Source organism: Barbus barbus (genome assembly GCF_936440315.1).
Source record: "Barbus barbus genome assembly, chromosome: 16".
NCBI classification, from domain to species: domain Eukaryota; kingdom Metazoa; phylum Chordata; class Actinopteri; order Cypriniformes; family Cyprinidae; genus Barbus; species Barbus barbus.
Genome location: NC_136744.1, coordinates 1,729,142 through 1,755,305, shown reverse-complemented (window position 1 = coordinate 1,755,305; position 26,164 = coordinate 1,729,142). Strand labels below are relative to the sequence as shown.

Below are 26,164 nucleotides of genomic sequence, written 5' to 3'. Positions count from 1 at the left end.
AGCACTATATAAATAAAGGTGACTTGACTTGACTGCCCACCTCTGCAAATTCATATGAAGAATTCATTTGCAAAAACAGATAACTCCGTTTTCTAACAATTTTCGAAAATTATGTTTTGTCATTGTGCATTCCAATTAATCTCAATCAAACTGCAGTTGGGTTATTTTGATTAGGTAAAATAATAACAAAAGAATACAGCTAACTAACACAATAAAACACAATACAAACATGATAACATAATAAAAAACATGAGTTTTGAAACAATATATGTTGTATGTTTTTGCAAATAAACTCTTCATATACAGTGTGAACTATTGAAGTAGCATTTATTACAACATTGCATACCTTTTATAAAATCTGGACAGTTTTCAGTCCTACAAAAAAAAAGTCTAATAATTAGGATGCAGTTTTTACTGCAGTTTATTAGGCTGTGTTTCTGCTTCCTTGTAATTTACAATCTTGGATTGTTTGTCTGAGACTGACATTTAGTAAACAATAAATTATTAGTGTTCCCTATTCTAGTCCAGGAGAGTCACTTTTCCACAGAGTTTAGTTTGATCTTTAATTAAAGACACCTGAATCAACAAGCCAAGGTCTTTGTATTTACTTTAATAACAGCTAGGTGTGCCGAGTATGAGGAACCTGCTTTTCATACTCGCAGACAAACCTGTTTTACACACGTCACTCAAACACAGAAGCAGGAAACAGAGTTCAGGGAAAGAGAAACTGAAGTGCAGTTGAGCTGTTGTGTATTTGTGTCTCTGTATTCATGCAGTAAAATGGCAGAAGCCAGAATTTCTCAGGCTGAGTTCACATGTCCACTGTGTCAGGATCTCCTGAAGCATCCAGTGGCCATTCCCTGTGGACACAGTTACTGTAAGAGCTGTATTACAGGCTGCTGGGATCAGGAGGATCAGAAGGGAGTCTACAGCTGCCCTCAGTGCAGACAGACCTTCAGTCCAAGACCTGCTTTAGTTAAAATCACTGTGCTGGCTGAACTGGTGGAGAAACTGAAGAAGACCAGACTTCCTGCTGACTGTTACGCTGGAGCTGGAGATGTTCAGTGTGACATCTGTACTGGAAGAAAATACAAAGCCTTCAAGTCCTGTCTGATGTGTCTGAACTCTTACTGTCAGAATCACCTCGAACAACATGAGAGTTTCTTTAAAGGAAAGAAACACAAAGTGACTGATGCCACTGGACGACTGCAGGAGATGATCTGCCAGAAACATGAGAAGCTGCTTGAGGTTTTCTGTCGCACTGATCAAAAATGTATATGTGTGCTGTGTATGGATGACCATAAAAACCATGGCACTGTATCAGCTGCAGCACAGATGACAGAGACACAGGTATTTAGAACTAGACACTGATGAAATATTGTTAACACGTTGGCTTGTTTATATTGGCACCCATATTAACAGCTTACAGCATACGCACTGTAGCCTGGTAATACCAAACTCTACTACTTTGCTTTGCTTCTGTAGCGTCTGCTTATGATCCTTGATGGTCATTGTGGTTTTATGTCTTAGAGACCCCTTTTAACCTGTGACATTAGCTAAATAACTCACAGACCTGGCCCCAAATTCTACATTTATATGGTGCGTAATTGCCAGTGGTTGTTCCCCCCCACTGTCAGATGCTAAGCAGAATTGACTATCTGTTCTCTCCATCGGACTTCAAACACATTCCGAAAAGGAGTGAATGACCCCCCCTGTACCAGGCACCAACGGCCTGACTAGACCAGTGGTCTCCACAATTTCAAATACACATCACACACACATACATAAAGACATTTGCTTTATTTAGGCTATAATTAAGCAGTTATACAGTTGTGGTCAGAATTATTGGAACCCTTGGTAAATATGATCAAAGAAGACTGTGAAAATTAACCTGCTTTGTTAATCCTTTTGATCTTTTATTAAAAAAATTCACAAAAAGCTAACCTTTTATTGGATAATAAGAATTTAAAATGGGGGGGGGGGGGTATCATTATGAAATAAATGTTTTTCTCAAACACACGTTGGACACAATTATTGGCACCCCTAGAAATTCTTAAGAGTAAAATATCTCTGAAGTATACTCCCATTCATATTCACAATTTTGAGCACTCTAGGGTGATTATGAACATGAAATTATCCAGCCATGGCTTCCTGTTTCACAGAAATATAAATAGGAGGGAAAACAAAGCCCAAATTCCCTTAATCATCCATCACAATGAGAAAAAACAAAGAATATATTTCTGATGTGCAGCAAAAGATAATTGAGCTTCACAAATTAGTGAAGTGGCTTTAAGAAAAGAGCTAGAGCAGTGAAAATCCCCATTTCCACCATCAGGGCAATAATTAAGAATTTCCAATCAACAGAAAATGTAATGAAACTGCCTGGAAGAGGACGTGTGTCTATATCGTCCTAATGCACGGTGAGAAGGAGCGTTTGAGTGGCTAAAGACTCTTCAAGGATCACAGCTGGAGAATTGCAGAAAATAGTTGAGTCTCGGGGTCAGAAAACCTTAAAAAAAAATTGTCAAACAGCCCCTACATCACCACATGTTGTTTGGGAGGATTTCAAGAAAAATTCTCCTCACTCATCCAAAAACAATCTCCAGCATATTCAGTTATCAGACAGGACTGGCACTTCAAATGGGACTGGCTTCTATGGTCAGATGAAACTAAAAAATGGGTTTGGTGAACACAGGGATAAAAAGTACCCCATGTGTACAATGAAATATACTGCTGTATTTGTGATGTTGTGGGCCTATATTTCTGCTGGAGGTCCTGGACATCTTGTTCAGACACATGGCATCATGGATTCTATCAAATACCAACAGATAAAAAATCAATAAGTGACTGATTCTATTAGAAATCTTATAATGGGCCATGTTTGGATCTTCCAACCGTACAATAATCCAAACACAAACCTCAAAAACAACACAAAAATGGGTCACTGAGCACAAAACCAAGCTTCTGCTGGCCATTCCAGTCCTCTGACCTGAACCCTGTAGAAAATGAGTGAGGTGAACTGAAGAGAAGAAGCACCGTCATGGAGCTGTGAATCTAAAGGATCTGGAGTGATTCTGGATGAAGGAATGGTCTCTGATCTCTTGTCAGGTGTTCTCTAACCTCATCAGGCATTATAGGAGAAGATTTAGAGCTGTTAAACTGACAAATGGAGGTTTCAAAAAGTATTGAATAAAAAGGTGTCGTTAATTGTGACCAATGTGTATCAGAGAAAAACATTTATTTCATAATGATATTTCCCCCCATTTTAAATTCTTATTATCCAATGAAAGGTTAGCTTTTTGTGAATTTTTTAAATAAAAGATCAAAAGGATTAACAAAGCAGGTTAATTTTCACAGTCTTCTTTGATCATATTTACCAAGGGTTCCAATAATTCTGACCACAACTGTAAATGTATCTGATATATGCATGTGTTGTATGTATATTCCCCTATTATATTAACCTAGTTACAACCCTTTACTTGTATTAGTTAGACTCTAAACGCCTATATTCAGGTGTATGAATGTATCTCTGGTTTAATATATGCTAGATGTTTCTTTGTTGATATCAAAATGATCTGCTCTTCATTTCTCAAACAATGATGTACACTGTGACCTCGTGAAATGCATCATAATATTCCTACAGTACTGTGGGAAGAAGTACACTGATCCAGCAGAAGTCATAAAACATGCAAATGAGGTGTAAGTGAGACAAAGGAACACTCTCCCGCCGAAACAATGCGCGTTGTTACTGGTCGAACTGACCAGAAACGGGCGTTGCTGGATCCAGATAAAACTTCTTCCACACCCAAAAGACCCTCTCTTCTCTTTACCTTGGGTGCCCTAGAGACACGCATATCACAGTGGAAACTTAGCGACTCCCCTTCGGGGGGAGTCCGAGCTCCTGGCAGCTTTGAGATCAGTAACTTTGGCGACTTAACTTCGGACCAATCAACCCGTGGCTGGAATGACAAAGCTTTCGCTCCTAAAGGAATTCATTAAGAATTAAGAAACACATTGCAACAAACCAGTGCAAGCAACCGCTTGATAACATTTAGACGCGCTTCTAGGCTTCGACCACTTTTGATTAAGGTGATGTAATTCTTTGATGCTTCTAACAGGTTGTGTCAGCTGATGTGCAAATCCTGCCATTATGCTCTCTCTCTCTCTCCCTTGCGCACGCGCGCAAGCGCTCTCTCTCCCTCTCTCTCTCTCTCACTCTCTCCATGCTTTCCTTGCGTTGGCATCTGTGTTTAATGTATGTATGTTGTGTTTAGTTCAATGTTACATGTACCCCTGTAGTGTAGTTTAATAAACATCCATATGTATTCACACTTGGGCGTCTGTGTCTGCAGCTCACAGAACGAGGTCACTTTAACGTTCCGGTTTTGTTACATGCTCTATGAGCGACGTGTTAAGAAGGAGATTATTCTCAGTGACCAGAGAAATAATTTTCCTTAGAGTCAATAGACGATTGAAACTGTCCGTACTGCGGACGAACAAATAATTTTATTGTACTGTTAATGCTACAGTTAATTCCTGAAGATGAAATTATAATTGATAACAACCCGTTATGATAAATTATGTTCATCTCACTTTGAGCTAATTTGCTGCACTTCGTAGACCGAGTCTGGAAGGGCATAATTGACAAGCGTTTATTTTCTTGTGTGGGGGGGGGGGGGGGGGCGCAGTTTAAACTTGTCTGAAGTTTAAAATCATTGGTGTAACGTATGTTATGCGCTGGCTCAGCCACCTCGAACTTCCGCTATAAACACAGGTATGCGGCGAAAACAAAACCATTGAGCGAAATACCGGAGTGAAGATGGCTGTGAGCGACTTTTGCAGATTATGTGAAGTAAATCTACGCATCCACAGTACAATTAGTGCATCTAAACTAATATTTGACAGTAGAGACTCCCCAGTTTCTCGCTGACGATCGGTAACAGTTGATAAATTAAACTTTTCCCAAAACCTGTCGGAAGTAGGGCCACAAAATCACCTCCATTCAAAATGTGAACCATGCACTCTTCTTGTTCGGGCTTCAGTTGGCAAATGCCGGGAATATTCTCCACAACAGAGCGAATGGCATCCCGTATCTCCATGTCCGCTGTCGTATTAGATTTACCTAACCTAAACTACAATCTTAAATTCGGCGCTTAGCGTCTACGTCACGGCTCTCAGCCCGCCCTCTGTTCGTTGGTTGGACGGCTGGTGCGGAGCCGGAGATAATCTGGGAGCTGGTTTTCTATATCAGACTGAGTACAGAAGGGAACTGAAATTGAGCGGAAGTACGAAGTCTGACGTAGTCAAACTATACACACTGCACATGTCAGAAGAAATGAACAGCAGTTGCAAGAAGAGTTTCACTGCCAAGTCTGAAAATGCATTGTAAATTGTCAATAAAATCTTTCATAAAATTGGCCTTGACTATCCAACATAAAATAGTGGAATAAAATATTCAACCATTGTTTGACAACATATATACTTCTATTAGTCAAAATGCAAGTTAAATGCAGTGATAGTTGACTTTCTATATCTGACTGAATCCAGATTTCATTTATTTATAGCTTCACTTCAGTTTATTTCCTGTGTTGAGCTGCAGGTCTGTTAAACAGCAGGAACACGGTCTCTGTGAAGTTCTAAGTCTGTGTCAGTTTCCTTTTTATAATACTTATGCTTGCAGTGTGAAACAGTCCTTATGCTCCATGTTAATTCATGTATGATGATTGTAACCAATCATCCCTACTGGAGTTTGAACCTACAGCCACTGGTTATCAGTTCAGATAAACTGCCTCACCCTACTTTTTCTGAATTCAATTGTTCATAGTAGTTTTCTGTGAAATTTACCGTTTCTCCAGCACCAGCTGAAGGAGATGCAGAAGACGCTCCAGCAGAGAATCCAGCAGAGAGAGAAAGATCTTCAGCAGCTGAGAGAGGCTGTGGAGTGTCATAAGGTGAGTCTGGAGAAGAAGAGAAGTTTGTCTCCGTCTCAGTTCAGACTCACTGAAGCCTGAATCACTGTGTGTCCTAACAGCGCTCTGCACAGACAGCAGTGGAGGACAGTGAGAGGATCTTTACTGAGCTCATCCGCTCCATTGAGAGAAGCCGCTCTGAGCTGATACGGCTGATCAGAGATCAGGAAAAGCAAGCAGTGAGTCGAGCTGAAAGACGACTGGAGCGACTGGAGCAGGAGATCAATGATCTGAGGAGGAGAGACTCTGAGCTGGAGCAGCTTTCACACACACAGGATCACATCCAGTTCCTGCAGGTAACACAGATCTAGAAGAACTGGATCATAGTGGACTTGAGCAGATCCTGCTGTGACACGAGACTTACAGAGAAACATTTAATTAGAGCAGAATGTGAGAAAACTTCACAAACATTTCACCTTTTTAACTAATATTTCTTTCTGATTTTGAAACCAAACAAAACCTGACTATGTCTTAAGGGTCCTTGTGAATTTTCAGTGTCACTAACAGCTTCAAAGTAATAAATAATGGTCTGTATACTCAGCCTTTGAGCTACTTTTGCTGAGCAAATCAACTCAACACTTCAATGAGACTCCAATGATGTACTTGAGTTGTTAGATGGGCAGTTATATTCTTAGTAGATGTTTCATCATCCAAACGATTGTCTAAGTTCACATATAGTGTAAGCGGCAAATACTAGAGTCTGTAGCTCTGATGTGATTTAATGAATATGAGAAGAATGAAGCTGATGCTGTGAAAGTGCTGGACTCAGTTAGTAAAGATCAGTCAAATCTGATGTTGGTGCAGGTTATTGGGTGAAGTGTGGAGCTGATAAGTTTTGATTTCCGTTTTCTGTAGAGTTTCCAGTCTCTCTCAGCACCTCCTAAACCTACAGAGGTAAATTATGATCTCTTCAGTTCTCTTATCTCTTTTGATGAACTGAGAGAAAATGTCCATCAGCTGAGAGTCAAACTGGAGGATTTCTGTAAAGAGGAGCTCAAGAAGATCTCAGACAGAGGTAAAGTCCTGGAGATACATCTTTCAGAAATGAGTCCTCCATCATCTCATAGCGTGTTAAAAATCTAAGAAATGACTTCACATAATATATTTGTATTTATTACACAGTTTTCGTATACGTTTCCTATTATTTTAATTCTTATACATTTTTAAAATGTATATCTTTTTTTACCTCCAGTTTTGGTAGTTCGGTCTTCCAACCTGCTATGACAGCATTTACAGGCAATGCTTTTCAGCTCGGTGCAAGAACTGATAAAGCATCCTTAGAAAGCTTCAAGATTGAGTCCTCTACAACTGAGGCTGAAAAGTCATCAAGCAGTTAAAAATTTTTATTTTCCGTGCCAGTGCAAAAAGTTGTCCAGGGTGTTTAAATAGCAGCAATATGAGAGAAAAATGATGAATAGCTATTGATATGGTGATATTTACATGGAGTCATGTAATGTTATGACACAGAGTTAGAGTTTAGGAGCCTGATGGCCTGGGGGAAGCGCTTACCAGATGGAAGCAAAGTGAATAGACGGTTACCAGGGTGCTTTGAGTCCTTGATGATTTTGATAGCTCTATTTTTGCAGCGTTTGAGGTAGATGTCCTGCAGAGAGGGGAGAGCAGACCCTGAGATGCGCTCAGCTAAGCGCACAACTCTCTGTAGTGCTTTGCAGTCCTGATTTGAGCTGTTTCCATACCACACTGAGATGCACTGAGTCAATACACTTTCTATGGTCCCTGAATAGAAAGTTTTCAGGATTGCTGGTAAGACCCTGAATTTTCTCAGCTGTCGCAGATGGTACAGTCTTTGCCTGGCTTTCTTAACCTGTGTTTGGATCTGTGTAGTCCAAGTCAGGTTCTCGGAGATGTTCACACCGAGGTACTTGAAGTTACTCACCCTCTCCACAGGGGTCCCACTGATCATAAGAGGAGTGTAGGGCTGCTGCTGTCTCTTTCTGAAGTCCATGATCAGCTCTTTAGTTTTGCTCACATTCAGAGAGAGACAGTTGTCCTGGCACCATGATGTGAGCCTCTCTACCTCGTCCAAGTAAGCGGTCTTGTCGTTGTTGGAGATGAGGCCCAGAACCACAGTATCATCAGCGAATTTGATAATAGATGTGGAGCTGTGAGAGGACACGCAGTCATGCGTGTAGAGAGAGTAGAGCAGGGGACTCAGGACACAGCCCTGTGGGGCTCCTACGTTCAGGGTGATGGGGTTTGAAGTAAACTGGCCAGCTTTCACCACTTGAGGTCTGCTGGTGAGGAAGTCTTGAATCCAGTCACAGAGTGAGGAGTATAGGCCGAGGTCTGTGAGTTTAGAAGCTAGCTTGATGGGGACTATAGTGTTGAAAGCTGAGCTATAGTCAATGAATAGCAGCCTTATATAATTCCCATTGTTGCTGTCCATGTGTGTGAGGGAAGAGTGGAGGACGTGAGAAATGGCATCGTCCGTGGATCTGTTTGGGCGATAGGCAAACTGAAGAGGGTCCAAAGTATTAGGTATGGAGGGGCAGATGTGGCTCTTTTCAAGTCTCTCAAAAACCTTCGTGACTATAGATGTGAGGGCAACTGGGCGATAGTCATTCAGGCAAGAGGGTTTATTGTTCTTTGGCACAGGGATAATGACAGATTTTTTGAATGAGGTGGGAACCACGGAGATAGCAAGGGACTCATTAAAGATGGAAGTGAACAAACCAGTGAGCTGATCGGCGCAGGACCTCAGAACACGGCCGGTTATCCCATCAGGTCCGGCTGCTTTCCTGACGTTCACTTTCTTTAGCGCCCTCCGAACCTTATCCTCCGACACGGTGATTGCAGGATCATCGCTGCACTGCCTGCTGCTTCCTGACGCGCTGGTCGGCAGAGACGCGCTGCCGCCATTGCAATCGAAGCGGCCGAAGAAGGTGTTTAACTCGTCGGCCAGCAACGGATCTGCTCTCACCTCCGCGGAGGATTTGTTTCCAAAGGCACAGATGGTCCCTCAGTCCGTGCCACATCCGTCGAGAGTCATTGAACTGGAAATGAGACTCAATTCTGTATCTGTGTTTAGCGGCTCTTACTGCGCGTCGGAGAGCATAGCACGATGCTTTGTACTCGCTATTCCTGGTCAGAAGAGCCTCATTGTAAGCGGCAGTGTGTGTGTTAACCGCAGCATGGATTGATCTGTCCACCCACGGTTTCTGATTGGAGAATGTCCTTATCGTTATTGTTTCTGTAGCTTGCTCGGTTAGCGTGCTTACAAAGCTTAATGCTACTTCCGTGAACTCGCTGACGTCAGATGAACTCGCCCGGAACATGTCCCAGTCGACGTCATCAAGAGCCGCCTGCAGCATAGCCTCTGAGTGGGAGGACCAGCGCGTCACTACTCTATGCACCGGAGGTTCCTGAACGAGCCTTTGTGTGTATTCCGGTGTTAGAAAAATGGCGGCATGGTCCGATTTGCCAAAAGCCGGTAGTGAGCGGGCTTTGTAGGCATTCTTGAACTGAGTGTAGCAATGATCCAGTGTGTTCGGTCCTCTAGTTGGACAGGATACGTGTTGATAAAAGTTTGGCATGACCTGTTTGACGTTGGCTTTGGTAAAGTCCCCCGCGATGATGAAGGCAGCGTCAGGATGTTTGTTAATGTAGCCGCTGAGCACATCGTGAAGCTTAGACAAAGCCAAGCCGGTGTCCGCCTGTGGTGGAATGTACACAGCAGTAACAATGATCGATGAAAACTCCCGGGGCAGATAAAATGGGCGGCAAATAATGGAAAGATGTTCCAGATGAGGCGAGCAGGAACGTGACAGAATGGAGATATTCCTGGGATCACACCATTTCTTGTTGATCATGAAATACACTCCTCCACCCCTGGATTTGCCGGCCTCTGCTGTTCTGTCCGTCCGAAAAACAGAGAAGTTCTCACTGGGCATTACAGCAGTGTCCGGGACAGAGGACGAAAGCCACGTTTCTGACAAACAAAGGATGTTGCAGTCCCTTATGTCCCGTTGGAAACTAATCGTGGCTCTAAGATCGTCCATCTTATTTTCCAAGGATTGGACATTCGCGAGCAGAATGCTCGGGAGAGGAGGACTGTGAGCCCTTTTCCTGAGTCTATCTCGAATCCCAGCGCATTTCCCGCGGTGTTTCTTTATCCGTCGCCTCGGGGGGTTATTGTTCATCTCCGCGTTCCGAAGAATCTCCAGAGGCCATGAAGGATTCCTGGATAAAGTGTCCTGAAATAGGTTGGTGTAGCGGTTTCCAATGTCCAAAAGCGTTTCTATGTTGTAGGTGATCAGTACCGACGTAAAATGTGTAAAAAGAGAAAGTAAAAGTAAGTAAAAAAGTAAGTTAAAGCAAAATCTCAGCGGAGCAGTCTGAACGGCGTCCGAACACAGCGGCGCCATTTTGTTTTGAGGCAAATACATCAGATAAACAGTCACAAAATGGATCTACATCAGACCACCTCAAAAATGTTGCTGAAGTTCACAAAGAGGAAGAAAAAGAGGCAGCCCCAAGTTCCTCAGATCAGTTTGTAGATGCTTGCGGTCACAATAATAGTCCCCTCAATACTGGTAAGCCTAAATCCTTTAGCTTTGCCATTCCTTTTGTTATTAAATCAATATCTTTAGGCTTGTTTGAAAAGCAACATAAATTTAAATGTAACAAAAGCAAACCTCTACTACATCTTGCCATTTTGATTTTTGATTTCACCTCTCATAAGTAGTGTCCTATTAGAGTAGTTGTGGTTGACTTGATTTCTGTATTCTGACACATTTCTGAGTGAAACAGCTTTAAGAGTGTGAAAAACTATAGGACAGGACTTGTCTTTATTTATTACTACAAATATATAAATTCAAGCCAGGCAGTGATAACAATGTCATATTTGGAAGTTCTGGTGAACTGTCAATCATATGCAAGATTTCTCCAGTCATTTAGTACACTAAAAGCATGATAAGCATTTGCACATGTTTTCCAGTCTTGCCAGTTTAAACATTCAAGCACAGGAGTAGCTTGACTTTGGAGCTCCGGGGGCCAAACTTACTCCATGTTGAAGTGATTTTACTATGATTACATAGATCAGCAGCAAACATATGAGGTTGCCATGGCAACCAGAACAATGGATGCAAATTACGGTTGTGCTACATCTATTTTTGCTGTGCTAAACTTTTTTATTTTATTCTTATGACAAGGACAGGAATATATATATATATATATATATATTCTGCTGTTGGCCTTATTCAGACAGGACAGGATAAAAAGTACAATGACAGGATAAAAAGCATGATGAGTGAGGATCAGGGTCTGAGAGTAAAGTAAAGGGAAAGTCAAACAAGCTTTAAATCATTTGCCTGCTGAATATTGTTTAGTCTGTGACGTGTGTTTGCTCTGCTCCAGCAGGTATTTCTTTCGGATTTGCATCTGCAAATTTGTTTTCATTTGCAGACTTGACAAAGAGTACAGGGGAATTTGCATTTGGCAAAAAAGGTCAGTGCCTAATAATTGTCTTCTGGCAATAAATTGTGTTTTTATTGCATACAGTAAATGCAGTTAATGATGCCTAAAACACACAGGTCAATGTTATTTGTATTCTAATCTAATTTAATCTTTGTTTGACTTTGGAATTTGATGTCCTTAAGCAGATCATAAGGTCTTTTTTGGTTGTTTTTAAAGTTCTACATATATCATCATTCAATTTTCATGACCTGAAGATTGAATGATGTACATTTCTCTATTTTATAATAATGTATTTTCCTGACAGGCTGTGTTTTCTGATGTCATGCTAGTGCTCAGGCCTGTTGTCTAAAGTCTGTGAACAAGATCAAACTTTTCAAACATCTTGTTTTATAAGCTATTCATAATGTTATTTTTTTTATGTGTCTGACATCATTAGAAGTATTAATATGAATTAGTATTATAAAAGTGCTAGTATAAGTTAGTATACTGCTGCTGTCAGAATTAATGTTGGCAGTGTGATGTTTTCAGCTAATTTTTTTTTCCTCTACAGATCCTAATTTTACATGGTCACATGCCGGAGCCAAAGTTTTTGGAAGTACAGCGACACAAAATGAAGAAAAAGAGGAGGGCGGTGATGATGATCATGACGAGATCGACTTCGAGCCGATCATGTCTCTTCCTGAGGTGAGCGTTTGCTGTGATGCTGTTAGCTGTGTTCTTCACGTCTCTAGAGAAGTGTGATATAACGTGTCTCCTGCAGATGGAGGTGAGGTCCGGTGAGGAGGACGAAGAGATCCTGTACAAAGAAAGAGCCAAACTATACCGTTGGGATCGTGAGCTCAATCAGTGGAAGGAGCGTGGCGTGGGAGACATCAAGATCCTCTACCACCCCGTGAAAAAGCGCTACCGTGTAGTGATGAGACGCGAGCAGGTGCTAAAAGTCTGCGCCAACCACACCATCAGCCAGAGTATCGAGCTCAAGCCCATGAACACCTCGGCTAACGCGCTGGTGTGGACTGCCACTGACTACTCCGGTACAAGTCTCACTCCTCTCCTCATACACATATCTCTCCTGCCAGTGTCTTCACATCTGTATGTTTGTTCACACACACAGAGGCAGACGGGAAAGTCGAGCAGCTGGCGGCCAAGTTCAAGACTCCAGAGCTGGCCGAGTCCTTCAGACGAGTGTTCACCGACTGCCAGAGGCTGTTGCAGGCTGACACCACTCAGACATCTGCCGCTGAGGTGCTTTCACGAGAGTCCAACCCTGTGGTGTTCTTCAACATCGCCATAGATGGTGAGGATGCTGGGAGAATCGTCATGGGGCTCTTCGCTCACATCGTGCCCAGAACAGTGGAGAACTTCCGGGCTCTGTGTACGAGAGAGAAGGGATTCGGTTACCGCCAGTCTGTCTTCCACAGGATCGTTCCGGGCTTCATGTGTCAGGTGAGAGTCCACTGTTATTATGTTATTATGAAAACACTGCATGCATCAGAAATTGAATTAGATTCTCAGTGTCAAAACAATCATTATTGCAATTGTTATTTATAAAATCATCAAATAATGCACATCTGTCAGTAATGGTCAAGTTAGGGCGTGTTCACACTTGGAGTCTTTTTTGACAAGAAAAAGTTGACAAGAATGCTTTTGTAGTAAAATAAAAAGCTTGCAGTGTTTTGGTTACAAATAGCAGCCGAGGCTGTCTTTTGTTGCCATAACAACAGCTGCAACCAGTGTGTGGTGCAGAAATGTCAAGAAAGATGGCTCTTGAGGTGACTTTTCAAGTTAACGGGGAGGAGAATGTCGGTTCAAATGGCGTTTGTGGGTGCGTGTCATTATACGGGGAAGCAAACCGTATGGTGCTTAATTTAGTCCAGCAGCTCTGGTTGGATGACGCACCGTTTGCAGCATATTATAGACTGGATAGAGTTTTCTGTTCATATCATACAACTCCTTGTGCTCCGAAACTAGTACGGTCTGTCTACCGGCTATCTCCATTTTTTTTTTTTTTTTTTTTTGTTATGCTTGTCATTGGTCAGCTGTAGGGCTGCACAAATTGGAAAAAAACTCACATTGCAATATTTTTTTTTCCTGCAATATATATTGCGATATGAAAAAAAAAAATCACCAGATGATTTGAACAGCTCTATTTGGAAAAAAAAAATTTAAATCAATGATTGCGGTGATTTTGTAGGTGAATAAATCAGCATAGAAAATAAACAAATTACAAGCATAGATAAATATAATAGAAAAATGATACAAATGAAATAAACAGTGCTTTATATTCTTCAGGTAAGTCTAACAGTATTCAGGTACAGAAATGTAATAATCAAATGTAAAATAAAACTGCATAGTCTTCACTGTATAAATTAAATCTAATAAATCTGTGTTAAAGCTACAAAAGTGATTTTTTGTTGTTTGTTTAAAGGTCCCATATTGTCAAAGCTGAAATTTCCTGGCTTTTTTCATGATAACAGAGGTCTAGGGCCTATGTAACTATCATATAAGTTTCAAAACAGTCAATCCACAGTAAAGTGCACACAGCCTGCATAAAGTAGCTGTGCTTTTTCATGAGCCCTTGTGACTTCCATAAAAATGTGATGTCCGAACTACTCAGTCACCATCCCGAGCACCGCCCACCGTCCTTTGGCCAAACCCCCAGATATCATCACGTCCATGCCATGGCTGAGCAACAACAACACGGAAACATGTCGAAAAGGTTAACTTTAATGGACGAAACCAGATCGGCCGACCTGTAACGTTACACTCTCAATCAAAGAATGTCACATCTAACATGTATAGTAAAGACAAACTCACCATGTCTATCTAGTCATGATGAAGATGTAAATACATTTCAATATCAGCAGGCGTTTCCGTCCAGTCCGCTCGTTTTATTGTGTTTAACCACAGCTGTCATGGGTTTTTTGTCTGGCAGTGGCAGCAGGTATGCGATTACATTTCTAATTTGAGGCTGTATTACGTCGATTCTGGCCTTAATTGGGGCAGAATCCGTCCTTTAACATTCATGACACAGAAAGACTCAGGCACATTAAACTGCTGTCAACCAATACTATCCATTGTTTACCTTCACCTAAGCCATAAGCAACTGTGTTTACAAGAATAGCCTACTTGCAGAGACATTTTGCATGTCTCTTGCCTTTTGACAGTTTCGCGCGAATGTGTCATTTCAGACACAAATAGATGCGGAGATGAACGGAATTCAGTGTTCACTTGCATCTGCCGGACGTGAGTAGCGTGGCGTGATTTGACAAAACCCATTATACTGTAATTCACGAGTTCACACTTACATATATTTAGCACGAGTAAGGTAATGCGTATTGGGCGTGTATAGTAATGCGTAGTTGGCGTGCTGTCCTGGGGAAGGGCTCCGGGCTCAGGAATGGCCCGAACCCAGAGTACCTCCCCCCATAGTGTGGTGAGAACTCTAGTGATACCTTCTTTGAGTGGAGAAGGGGTGGAGGAGGGATGCTGATTATCCGTCGAGTGAACAGAGGTATGTCAGCTGTATTTATAGCCGGACATTGATTAACTGGAGTGGGAACCTCCTGTGTTAATTAGGCTAAGTATCTGATGTGCTCCTCCCGAACCTTGTTAATAAAACATCATTTCACGAGTTCACACTTACATATATTTAGCACGAGTAAGGTAATGCGTATTTGGCGTGTATAGTAATGCATAGTTGGCGTGCTGTCCTGGGGAAGGGCTCCGGGCTCAGGAATGGCCCGAACCCAGAGTACCCCCCAAAAAGCAATTGTAATAGACAACCGCCAGACTAAGAACCCCCCAAATACGCACTGAGGTCTGGCAGGAGCTAGTTTTGAGAATCGCTTGTATGATAGGCCAAATTTGCGTGCTCCGTGGGAGCGGTTTGGCATAGGATGGGTCTTGCCGACGTCCGACGGGAGATCAAGACTCGCTGTGTCGGACGGGTAAGTCTCGCCGACCGTCAAAGGATAGAGTAGTTTAGTCTAGCTGGGAAGCTCTTGCCGTCGTCCGACGGGAGATCAAGACTCGCTGTGTCGGACGGGTAAGCTTCGCCGAGCGTGGGACTTGAAAAGGTAAGGTTGTCTGGCCGGGAGGCTCTCGCCGACGTCTGACAGGAGATCAAGACTCACGCATCAGACAGGTAAGACAGAAAGGTAAAGATGAGTGGTCGGGAGGCTTTTACTGACGTCCGACGGGAGATCAAGACTCGTTGTGTCGGACGGGTAAGCCTCGCCGGCCATAGGATGGAAAAGGTAATGGTGCATTCACACCGGACGCGACTTGCGCGAATAAATCGCGCTATTCGCGCGTAGTTGGACGCGTGAACATTTTGGGTTTACTCGCTTCATTCGCGCGTGAAATTCGCTTCATTCGCGCGTGAAATTCACTGCACAACAGACGCGAATTCGCGTCATGGGCGGGGCTTCTGCCAGGGGGCACAATGACTGCCACAGAGAGCATATGTATAGAATTTGGCAAATAAAATCAGCCCTTTATGTGCTATGGAAACACTGGACGCGTGTATTTCAGCCGAGAATGTAGTTGTTTAAAACTCAAATCTGCGATTTATTTATAAAAACCGCCCCTATTTGAAAATGTGCTTCGCCGATTTCGGAGCCGTGAGCTCCAGGCGATCACCGGGCACTCGTGCTCATGTATCCCGAAGAGAGGAGCATAACCTCGGCTAGTCCTTCTGACATTTGCCGCTGGCTCTGATGTCTCTGTAGTGGATAAACATAAGATATAATTTGTTTTGGGTAAATCTAACAGATAATCTTTGGTCTATAGTACAGCTCCGGATACAGCTACGATGATTTAGTCCTCTATTGTTGTTTTGATTTCTGCCTCGTAATCACGTCACTACTAGAGCAAGCTCCTGATTGGTTAGCGCGGCGCGAATATCCGCCAAAGTTCAGATTTTTGAACTTGCGCGATTCGCGGGAATCGCTCAATTCGCGCCGCAGGATGTCTATTCGCGTCTTTGCATTAACTTAACATGTAAATCACTCGCGCTTAACGCTTCATTCGCGTCTGGTGTGAACGCACCATAAGGTTGTCTGGCCGGGAGGCTCTGCTTCATCCGATGGGAGATCAATACTCGCTGCATCGGAATGGTTGAGCCTCACCAGTGGCAGACTGAAAGCCAAGGTTGCCTGGCCGGAGGCTGTTTTAGCGTTCACCTTGGTACGATACTCGCGGCACGAAAGGCAAACGTCACCAGTAGTTGAAAGAGAAACGTATTCTGAAGGCTCTTGTTGCGTTTGACGGGAGATCGAGACTCGCGGCGTCGGTCGGAAATGCATCGCCGCGCGAAGGACGGGAGGGCAGAGTTATGTGGTCGGGAGACTCTTGCCGACATCCGACGGGAGATCAAGACTTGCTGTGTCGGACGGGTAAGTCTCGCCGACCGTAAATGGATAGTTTAGTCTAGCTGGGAAGCTCTCGCCGACGTCCGAGCGGGAGATCAAGACTCGCTGTGTCGGACGGGTAAGCTTCGCCGAGCGTGGGACTTGAAAAGGTAAGGTTGTCTGGCCGGGAGGCTCTCGCCGGCGTCTGATGGGAGATCAAGACTCACGCATCGGACAGGTAAGACAGAAAGGTAAAGATGAGTGGTCGGGAGGCTCTTACTGACGTCCGACGGGAGATCAAGACTCGCTGCATCGGAATGGTTAAGCCTCGCCGGTGGCAGACTGGAAGCCAAGATTGCCTGGCCGGAGGCTGTTTTAGCGTTCGACGTGGTTCGATACTCACGGCACGAAAGGCAAACGTCACCAGTAGTTGAAAGAGAAACGTATTCTGAAGGCTCTTGTTGCGTTTGACGGGAGATCGAGACTCGCGGCGTCGGTCGGGAATGTGTCGCCGCGCGAAGGATGGAAGGGCAGAGTTATGTGGTCGGGAGACTCTTGCCGACGTCCGACGGGAGAGCAAGACTCGCTATGTCGGACGGGTAGGCCTCGCCGAGTGTGGGACTTGAAAAGGTAAGGTTGTTTGGCCGGGAGGCTCTCGCCGGCGTCTGATGGGAGATCAAGACTCACGGCATCGGACAGGTAAGACAGAAAGGTAAAGATGAGTGGCCGGGAGGCTGTTGCCGACATCCGACGGGAGATCAAGACTCGCTGTGTCGGATGGGTAAGCCTCGCCAGCCCTAGGATGGAAAAGGTACAGTGAGTATTGATCTCCGATGGGAGATCAATACTCACTGCGTCGGAATGGTTAAGCCTCACCGGTGGCAGACTGAAGGCCAAGATTGCTTGGCCGCAAAGCTGTTTTAGAATTTTTGACGGTGGTTTGATACTCACGGCCCAAGTAGGCCAAACGTCACCAGTATTGCAAGAAAAACAAATTCTGAAAGCTCTTGTATTTGACGGGAGATCAAGACTCACGGTGTCAGTCGGAAAAGAGTTACCGAGCGAAGGTCGGTAGGGCAAAGTTATGTGATCGGGAGGCTCTCGCCGACGTCCGATTGGAGGTCAATACTCGCTGCGTCGGACGGGTAAGTCTCGCCGAACGTAAAAATGGAAAAAGTTAGGGTTGTCTGACCCGGAGGCTCTCGCGGCATCCGATGGGAGATCAATATTCACTGCATCGGATGGTTAGGCCTCGCCGGTGGCAGACTGAAAGCCAAGATTGCTTGGCCGGAAAGCTGCTTTAGCGTTTTGACGGTGGTTCGATACTCACGGCGCAAGTAGGCAAAACGTCACCGGTATTGAAAGAGAAACGTATTCTGAAAGCTCTTGTCGTATTTGACGGGAGATCAAGACCCGCGGCGTCGGTCGGGAATACGTCGCAGAGCGAAAGGCAAAGTTTATGTGGTCGGGAGGCTCTCGCGGCATCCGATGGGAGATCAATACTCGCTGCATCGGATGGTTAAGCCTCGCTCGTAGGCTGACTGAAAAGCCAAGATTGCTTGACTGGACGGCTGTTGAAGCGTTTGATGGGGGTTCGATACTCGCGGCGCCGGGCGGGTTTGCTCGACCGGGAGGCTCGAGCCAGCATCCGACAGGAGGTCAATACTCGTCGGATGGTTGAGCGTCGGATAGGTAAGCCTCGCCGGTAGTTGAAAGAAAACCATCTTCGGAACGTTCTTGACACATTCGACAGGAGTTCAATACTCACGGCGTTGGATGGGCAAGCCTCGCCGAAACGTAGGATAGAAGGGTGAAGTTGTGTGGTCGGGAGGCTCTCGCTGACGTCCGACTGGAGATCAAGACTCGCGGCGTCGGACGGGTAAGCCTCGCCGACCGTGGGATGGAAAAGGTTAGGATTGTCTGGCCGGGAGGTTCTTGCGGCATCCGACGGGAGATCAATACTCACTGCGTCGGATGGTTGAGCCTCGCCGGTAGACCGACTAAAGGGCACAGGTTGCTTGACCGAGAGGCTGTTGTAGCGTTTGACGGGAGTTCAATACTCATGGCACGAGCGGGTAGGCATCGCCGGTTGTTGAAAGACAAACATATTCGGAAGGTTCTTGCCACGTTCGATGGGAGATCAATACTCGCAGCATTGGACGGATAAGCGCTCGGCCGGGAGGGTCTCGCCGGCATTTGATAGGAATTCAATAATTAAAGCGTCAGATGGGTGAGCCTTGCCGGTAGTCGACAGAGAAACGTATATGCTCCACCGGGAGCGCTCTTGGAGCATCTGACGGAGAGTTTGATACTCAGGATAATTTGAGTCAACTAAAAGGGGAGACGCTATGAGGATTACTTGCGCAAATGTAGACAAATCCAATAAGCTACTTCTGATGACGTCAAATCTTGGTGCTACTTGCCTTCGAAGTTAAGCATACGACAAAATAGGACTTCCTGTGCTAGCGTAGCCCAAATAAATGCCATGGATGGATAGGCATGGCTTTGGAAGCGGAGGTGATGTCAACTTTTAACAGCCAGGCGCTGACCCATGATTTATCAAATGGATTGCCTGATCAATGTCCTACTATTGCGAGAGAATCGTCGAGAGGAAATCGAGGCATTTATGCTTGAAACGGGGAGTTATGCAGAGCTGATAGATCGATTAGAATGCATTTCTTACCCCTGAAATTTTCCTAGCAGCCACACCGATGGGCTAATGCTGAGAAGGTGATCATTGAAAAGGCTGATCATGAACCCTTGTTTAATTGCTCCGCCTATAGAGGAAAAGCTGACCAGATTATAATGGTGAAACAGCTGAACGTAATGAAAAACTCAGAAAAAAAATTGCCACTTTTGATGTCCACATTCAATGACTTATGATTGTTACGGCATTTCTATCATAAAGAAATGGCCAATATTAAAAATTAAGTGGACATTTGAATTAAGAGTTGTTTAGCCGAATGGGGATTAGATCACACAGTGACAATTAGACAACACAGTGACGATTGTCGGGCTATTTGAGTCCTCTGTAGGCTTTGATGAAATGCGTATGCATGTTTGATGATATTGTTTGATATTTTATTAAGTTAGTTCAACGGAACCATAAGTTACTTACTTTTGATACTTTATTCAAAACGATTATGGCCTATTGTGGCCTGCAATGCATCTGTTACCCAATTACTTGTTAGTGATGGCCTTGGATGAGGGGTCTATGCCCGCACCTGCCTGGATCCGTACTCGGATGTTGTAAGCCACTAGCGGTGGCTCCGAGGCAACAGCATTTGGTGGGACGGGCAGTGATGTTGCTGTAAAAGAGGATATTGTGACTTTAAATGAAATAAAGAGCTGAGAGGAAGAGAAGCGGGGGCCCAAATTTCAATTAGAGGCAGCCTCACGCGTCATATGGTGCTTGCTTCACCTGCCATAGCTATAAGCCATGGGAAGAGAGTCCTGAATAATTTGAGAAACCTGCTCTGCTAGCGGAGGTAGCCTCACGCTAGTGTCTGCTTCGTGAGCTGGAGGCCACTGAAAAAACAAAAGTTTTTAGTTATTAGTTATTAGTTTCTATAGAAAAGGCTCCTGCGGGAGCGGTCACTGCAGTAGCAGTGGGGAAAAATAGAAAAGGCTCCTGCGGTAGCAGTCACTGCAGCGGCAGTGGGGAAATACAGATAGGGCTCCTGCGGGAGCAGCCACGAAAGTGGTTTGAGACTTTTAGCTGGACATGCTGGAATGTCCAGGTAGCCTGCAGTGGTGCCGATTTAGCCATTTGTTGCACTAGCCTAGTAACTTGTTTACCAAGCAACAAATGTGGTGATTTAAAAATTATTTGGTAAAGCAATAAGTTGTTTTTTTTTTTTTTTTTAAATCACACATGGAAAAATATTGGAACCGCTAGCCAGCCAAGTGGCACATCGGCTGGTAACTTACTCTTTGGGAGAGGTGCCTAGCAGTACACACTTCACATATGAATTAAGATGCAGTTGTACTTGTTGCCTTAATTTTGGTTTGTACCTATGATTGTTAATCATTTACTGTTGGTCCACTGTGAGAAATTCTCTCTTTTCCACTGTTGATTTTAACCATAAAACAAATGAATCTTATCCATCTTATGTCCATTTATTGAAATGCAATGTGTAAATTAATTATGGGTAAAAATGCTGGTGAAAAATAAGGAAAGTTTGAGTAATTCCAGTGTGTATTCTGAGCACTTGTGTCATGTTACATAGTGGCATTAACATCTAATGATGTCGCGACGTCTTTTAACAACTTTGATCAACAAATTACTTGCCTTTAGCGATTTTACCTGAGAATTATTTTGCAATACTGGTGGTTGGGCCGCTAGCGGAAGCCGCCTCGCGCCAGCATCTGGAGGCAGAAGCTAGTGGCCCGGCTGCATACGGCGCTGCGGTCAGGAGAGCCGTGGGGAAGGCTGAGCCGAAGCGGGAAGCGAGTGAGCTTTATTGCGGTGAGAACTGGGGGCGCGGCCCAGGCTCGTTGAAGGCCTGCTGCTGCGACACGACGCTCGTGGAAACGACGGTGGTGCCGAGAAAGGCGAGTTCGCAGCTTTTCTCGATCTATTGCCGCCTTGACGGCTGGAGTGGATTTAGGAGTGAGGCTGGTTTGTGCGGTGAAGAGTAGATCGTGTAAAATCCGCTTGTTTACTCTCCGCGAGGACGTTGCGTCGGAATTAATCAACGATTGCCACATATTTGCATCCGAATGACAAGAGGACGGAAGCAACGCCAGTGGAGGCGAGGTAGCCTCGGCGTCAAGCAGAGAGCAGCGGCCGCAGCAAAGCACTGGAGCTCGGCGGCCGTGTCTGGAGGAGAAAGACCGATCATGGGGCCGGCAGATTGGCCGTAGGATCCGAAAAATCCTCAGTATAAGTCTCGTTGTTTGGACGGGACGCGTTGAGTCTGAGATGTCGTGGTCAAAGGTGCAAACCGAATGCTGATTATCCGTCGAGTGAACAGAGGTAAGTCAGCTGTATTTATAGCCGGACATTGATTAACTGGAGAGGGAACCTCCTGTGTTAATTAGGCTAAGTATCTGACGCGCTCCTCCCGAACCTTGTTAATAAAACATCATTCAGTGATGCTGTCTACAGTGGATGCGGCGCGCACAACAAATAAATCCGCGAGTAAATCCTTTGCTCTTTTTATGACATACTTAAAGTTCACTTGATTTGCAATGGTCGCTTTGTCGTGTCCAGTGTAGACAGCCTCTAGCTGGTGTGGTGCGGAACATGACAGCTGTCGCGAAGACGATCAGTATACTAAACATCGCACATCCTGCGTTGTGACTATCGCGGATGTGCACATCTGCTGAAACCATATATTGTGCAGCCCTTGTCAGCTGTCAAAAAGCCGTAGGGCGGTTTTTTTGTTGTTTTTTTTTTTTTTAGAAAAGTTGTAACTTGAAAAGATGCTCTGAGCTGCAGAAAAAGACGTTTAAAAAAGCGCTCAGGACTTTTTCGATAACACAGTTTACTCCATATTTTGCTGCATATTTTGTCCATTTAACACAATGATTCTGAAACATTTTTGGTCAGATCTATTTAAAATCTATTTTTAAAATGTTTAAAAAAAAAAAAAAAAAAATATGAAAAGGTTTTTTTTATTATTATTTTTTTATTAAAAAACCTGCAGTAAAAACACCTGCATTTTTTATTACTTTCGCTGTGTCTGTAACATGATGTGAGCAGCGCAACAAAGCTTAAGACAATTATAGAACCCATCTGCACGGGATGTGGTGCAAAACAACAAATCTCTTGCAGTAGAGGCCAATTCACACTGCGCTGACAGACGCAGACAAACTGCAACAGACACGTTCGTTGGGTTTTGTCTGATTAGTGTGTTACCCCTGTTGGCGTCTGTTGGGATTGTTTAATACTTGTTTTGAACAATGGAACATGTTGAATCACTGTTTGAAAACTTTGATGATGTGAGTGCTCTTATGGTCACACCACAACTCACTGATCATAAAACAGATGCCACCACCTTCCCTTTTCCCTGTGAGTTTGCAATCGCTGTCCACGCAATGAATAGGAAACCTGGGTGGTTCTATGATAGATCTCTTCTCAAAGTTACTTTCCCAAGTTCCAGTGGTTCTTCCTTTGTCTAGCAGGGTTTGACAATGGTACATTTTGAAAATAGCAGCATTGATAACAGCACTGATAATCCGCAGTGAAAACAATTAAAGTTAAAACATAACATAAAGTGTTGCAGGGGTTTATAAAGTAAGAAAAGTCACAAAGTGCCACTATTTTTTCTTCAGTTTGCAACTCAGTCACACAATAAAAAAATGACCATGATCATGGTTATCTACTGTATATTATCACAGTAATGTTAAAATTAGGGATGTTCATTTTAACTGTTTAACCGTTAACCGACCGTATAGAATTTTGACAGATTATTACAATCAGTTAAACGGTTTAAGAAGTCATTATTATAATTCTTTTCAGTAGGCCTAATTTATCAAAATATTTTAAAAGGTTTGCTGCATGGTTAAAATACGCTACGCGTATAAAAAAAGAAAACGTTTTTTTTAGAAAAAAAAACAAAAAAACAAGTTGCATATGTTGCATTTTATTATTTCCTTTAGAAATAGGCCTAATGCCGACACAAAATGTTTACAAACATTATAATAAACACTGTCAACATAGCTAGGCTATTTTAGTTCCCCTCACTCCACAACAAATCCTTTCAATTTAACAGTATTTAGAAAAGAACAAGAATAAAAAAATATAAGAAGCTATAGCCTATAAACGACAAGCCAAAACGAATTCATTTAGGCCAAAACAAAACTGACACCAAAGTTGGGTCTCTCATTCGGCAAAATCAAATATTTCCATATTCGCGATGTATTTGAATGCCAAAGTACTGTATAAGGCAATTTATTATGTAGCTACTTCCAACATCCACGTAAAACAAAACGTTTTGCATTACATCACGGCGGTATGGTGATAACGCTTAATGGCACAGATTTTACTACATAGGACTTTAAACTGAGCAGTGTGTTTTATCCATGTTTGACTGACTGTATTTTATTATGATAATGAACAGGCTGCATTATTATAAAAGGTAGCAAAGCTTAACTGTGCAATCATTAGAATTTTTTCCTTCTAACAATGGAAGCAACTACTCCTTTTAGTCATAAAGATAATCGGAATTGTAAAAGTTTTGCTTTTATTTGTGTACATTCACAACACAAATCAATCTTTGTGCTTTTGTAAAATTGGCCTAAAGAAAAAGATGCTGCTGTCTGCCGTTTCCTTTCGCGCAACACAAAAATGAACTGAAACTCTGCATACTTGGCTACTTGTTGCAGTTTTTTTCATTCGTTTTCTTAATTTATTAAGTAAAGATATATTTCTCGTTTAGGCCTTTTTATTCATTTTATATATATATATAGCCTCTCTGCTCGCAGAAGCGCTACAGGTGTGAAATGTGATTTGACCATGTGAATCCTCATGTTCTCTTTGCAGCTTTTTGCGCATGTAAAATTAATCCCCGGAAAACAAATGTTATAGTAGCCTATTTTTAGCCGGTCACAGACACTTATCCTTTCTAATTTAATTAAATTCTAATTTAAAATAATCTTTTCGGTTACCGGTTAATAATCGGTTAATGAACATCGGCTGTCGGTTAGGAAAAATAACCAAAATGAACATCCCTAGTTAAAATGTGTTGGAAATGTTCAAAAAGTACTCAGTGAAATGTTGAGTTTTATATCGAAAACCAACAAACAACAAATGAAATTAGCAGCACTTTGGACTTTTTGTTTGCATAAACATTAAAATATTAATTAAAATGATGGCCGGGTTTTAAACAAACAAAAAATCTTGGTTGGGTGATTTAGGCCTACAACATAACATGTTATCTACTAACATGCACTACATGCTCAAAAAAAAAAAAAAAAAAAAAAAATTATGAAATGATAAACCTCACATTTTACTCTTTAACTAATTTTTTTTTTAAAGAACATCTTTCAGAAAATATAAAAGCTGTTATTCTAAATATTAACAAAAAGTAATCAAAGAAACTAGATCTGCTGAATGTCTGGAGCAAGACGAGTCAATATTGAACATTACGAACTAAATATATCTAACACTAGATATAAACAGAGACGTTCATGGCGACGGTCTGAAATATCTGGAGTGTTTCTGCTTCTAGCTTTGTTTTTTTTATGGCTATATAAATAAGTGTTTGTGTTTTGTCCTGCTATTACTCAGGGTGGTGATATCACCAACAAGGATGGGATGGGAGGAAAATCCATCTACGGAAAGATGTTTGAAGACGAGAGCTTTGAGGTGAGGCATACAGGGCCGGGGCTGCTGTCCATGGCCAACCGTGGCAGAGATACCAACAACTCACAGTTCTTCATCACCCTCAAGAAAGCAGAGCACTTGGACTTCAAGCACGTGGCCTTCGGCTTCATCAAAGGGGGCATGGATGTGGTGAGGAGAATCGGAGAGCTGGGCACTAAAGATGGGAAACCCACGAAAACTATCACCATCTCAGACTGTGGACAGATTAAGTGAACTTTTCTATGCAAACAACTGTTCATCATGTTTGAGATTGTGTTCCCTGAACTCTTGTGTAATTCAGGACTTGTATATGCAGTGGTATTATATTTGTCCTGTTGGTGTGTTATAAAATGCACAGTAGTTGACAATGAAGCTCATGCTTTGCAAATAAAGAAGACAAAAAGGTACCGCTTTAGATTACAGCCCACAATTTACAGTGCAAGTAAACAGAATTTACAGCGTAACTTTTGTTGGTAATTTTAGTGTACCTATAGAGTACATTTGTGTAGGTATAAGGGAATAAAATGTGAAGTTTGGGGAATACAACCTGGAACATTACAAATGAACTATACTGTAAGTATTTTGAAACTAAGGGGTACCTATTCTAATATTAAGTGATATGTATGACCTACTATGCTAAACAGAAGTTTTATATTGGCAAGCGATTTAGCAAAAACATACACTGTGTACCTTTTAATACTCACATAAATTGCTGGGTTATTGTTTCAATCCTAATGCTTGGTTGAGATGAGGAAGCTGGCATGATTTGTCCCAATTTGGGTTGATAATAGTAATATGTAACCCAACGGTGCTGGGTTAGGAATGTGGTGGACTTGCTTGAGACGAGTCTATCATGTTTGTAGTGCTCATGACAGGAATATGTGTGAAAAATAGAAAAAAACTAATCAAAGCAAAAAGGATAGAGATTTTTGAAACTGACTGGAGTGTGTTTTTCTCACAACATTGAGCGACGACTGATGAGCGGTAAAGCACGGAAATAAACAGTCGAAATGGTGCTTGAGGACTGTGGATCAAAACGGTAAAATCAAAGATGGTAAAATCCTATCAATTTGCTATGATACACAGTTTTACAG

At 42.9% G+C, this 26,164-nt stretch overlaps 1 protein-coding gene across 1 annotated transcript; it reads left to right on the top strand.

Moving 5' to 3' along the window:
* Positions 1-713: 713 nt before the first annotated feature.
* LOC306882405 (E3 SUMO-protein ligase RanBP2-like) lies at positions 714-26,002 on the top strand. Its single transcript, XM_079437002.1, has 9 exons — positions 714-1,350; positions 5,856-5,951; positions 6,032-6,265; positions 6,825-6,984; positions 11,349-11,435; positions 11,956-12,089; positions 12,166-12,439; positions 12,520-12,851; positions 24,996-26,002. The coding sequence occupies exons 1-9, from the start codon at positions 781-783 to the stop codon at positions 25,302-25,304; spliced, it is 2,196 nt and encodes a 731-aa protein (XP_079293128.1). The 5' UTR covers positions 714-780; the 3' UTR covers positions 25,305-26,002.
* The last annotated feature ends 162 nt before the right edge of the window (positions 26,003-26,164 follow it).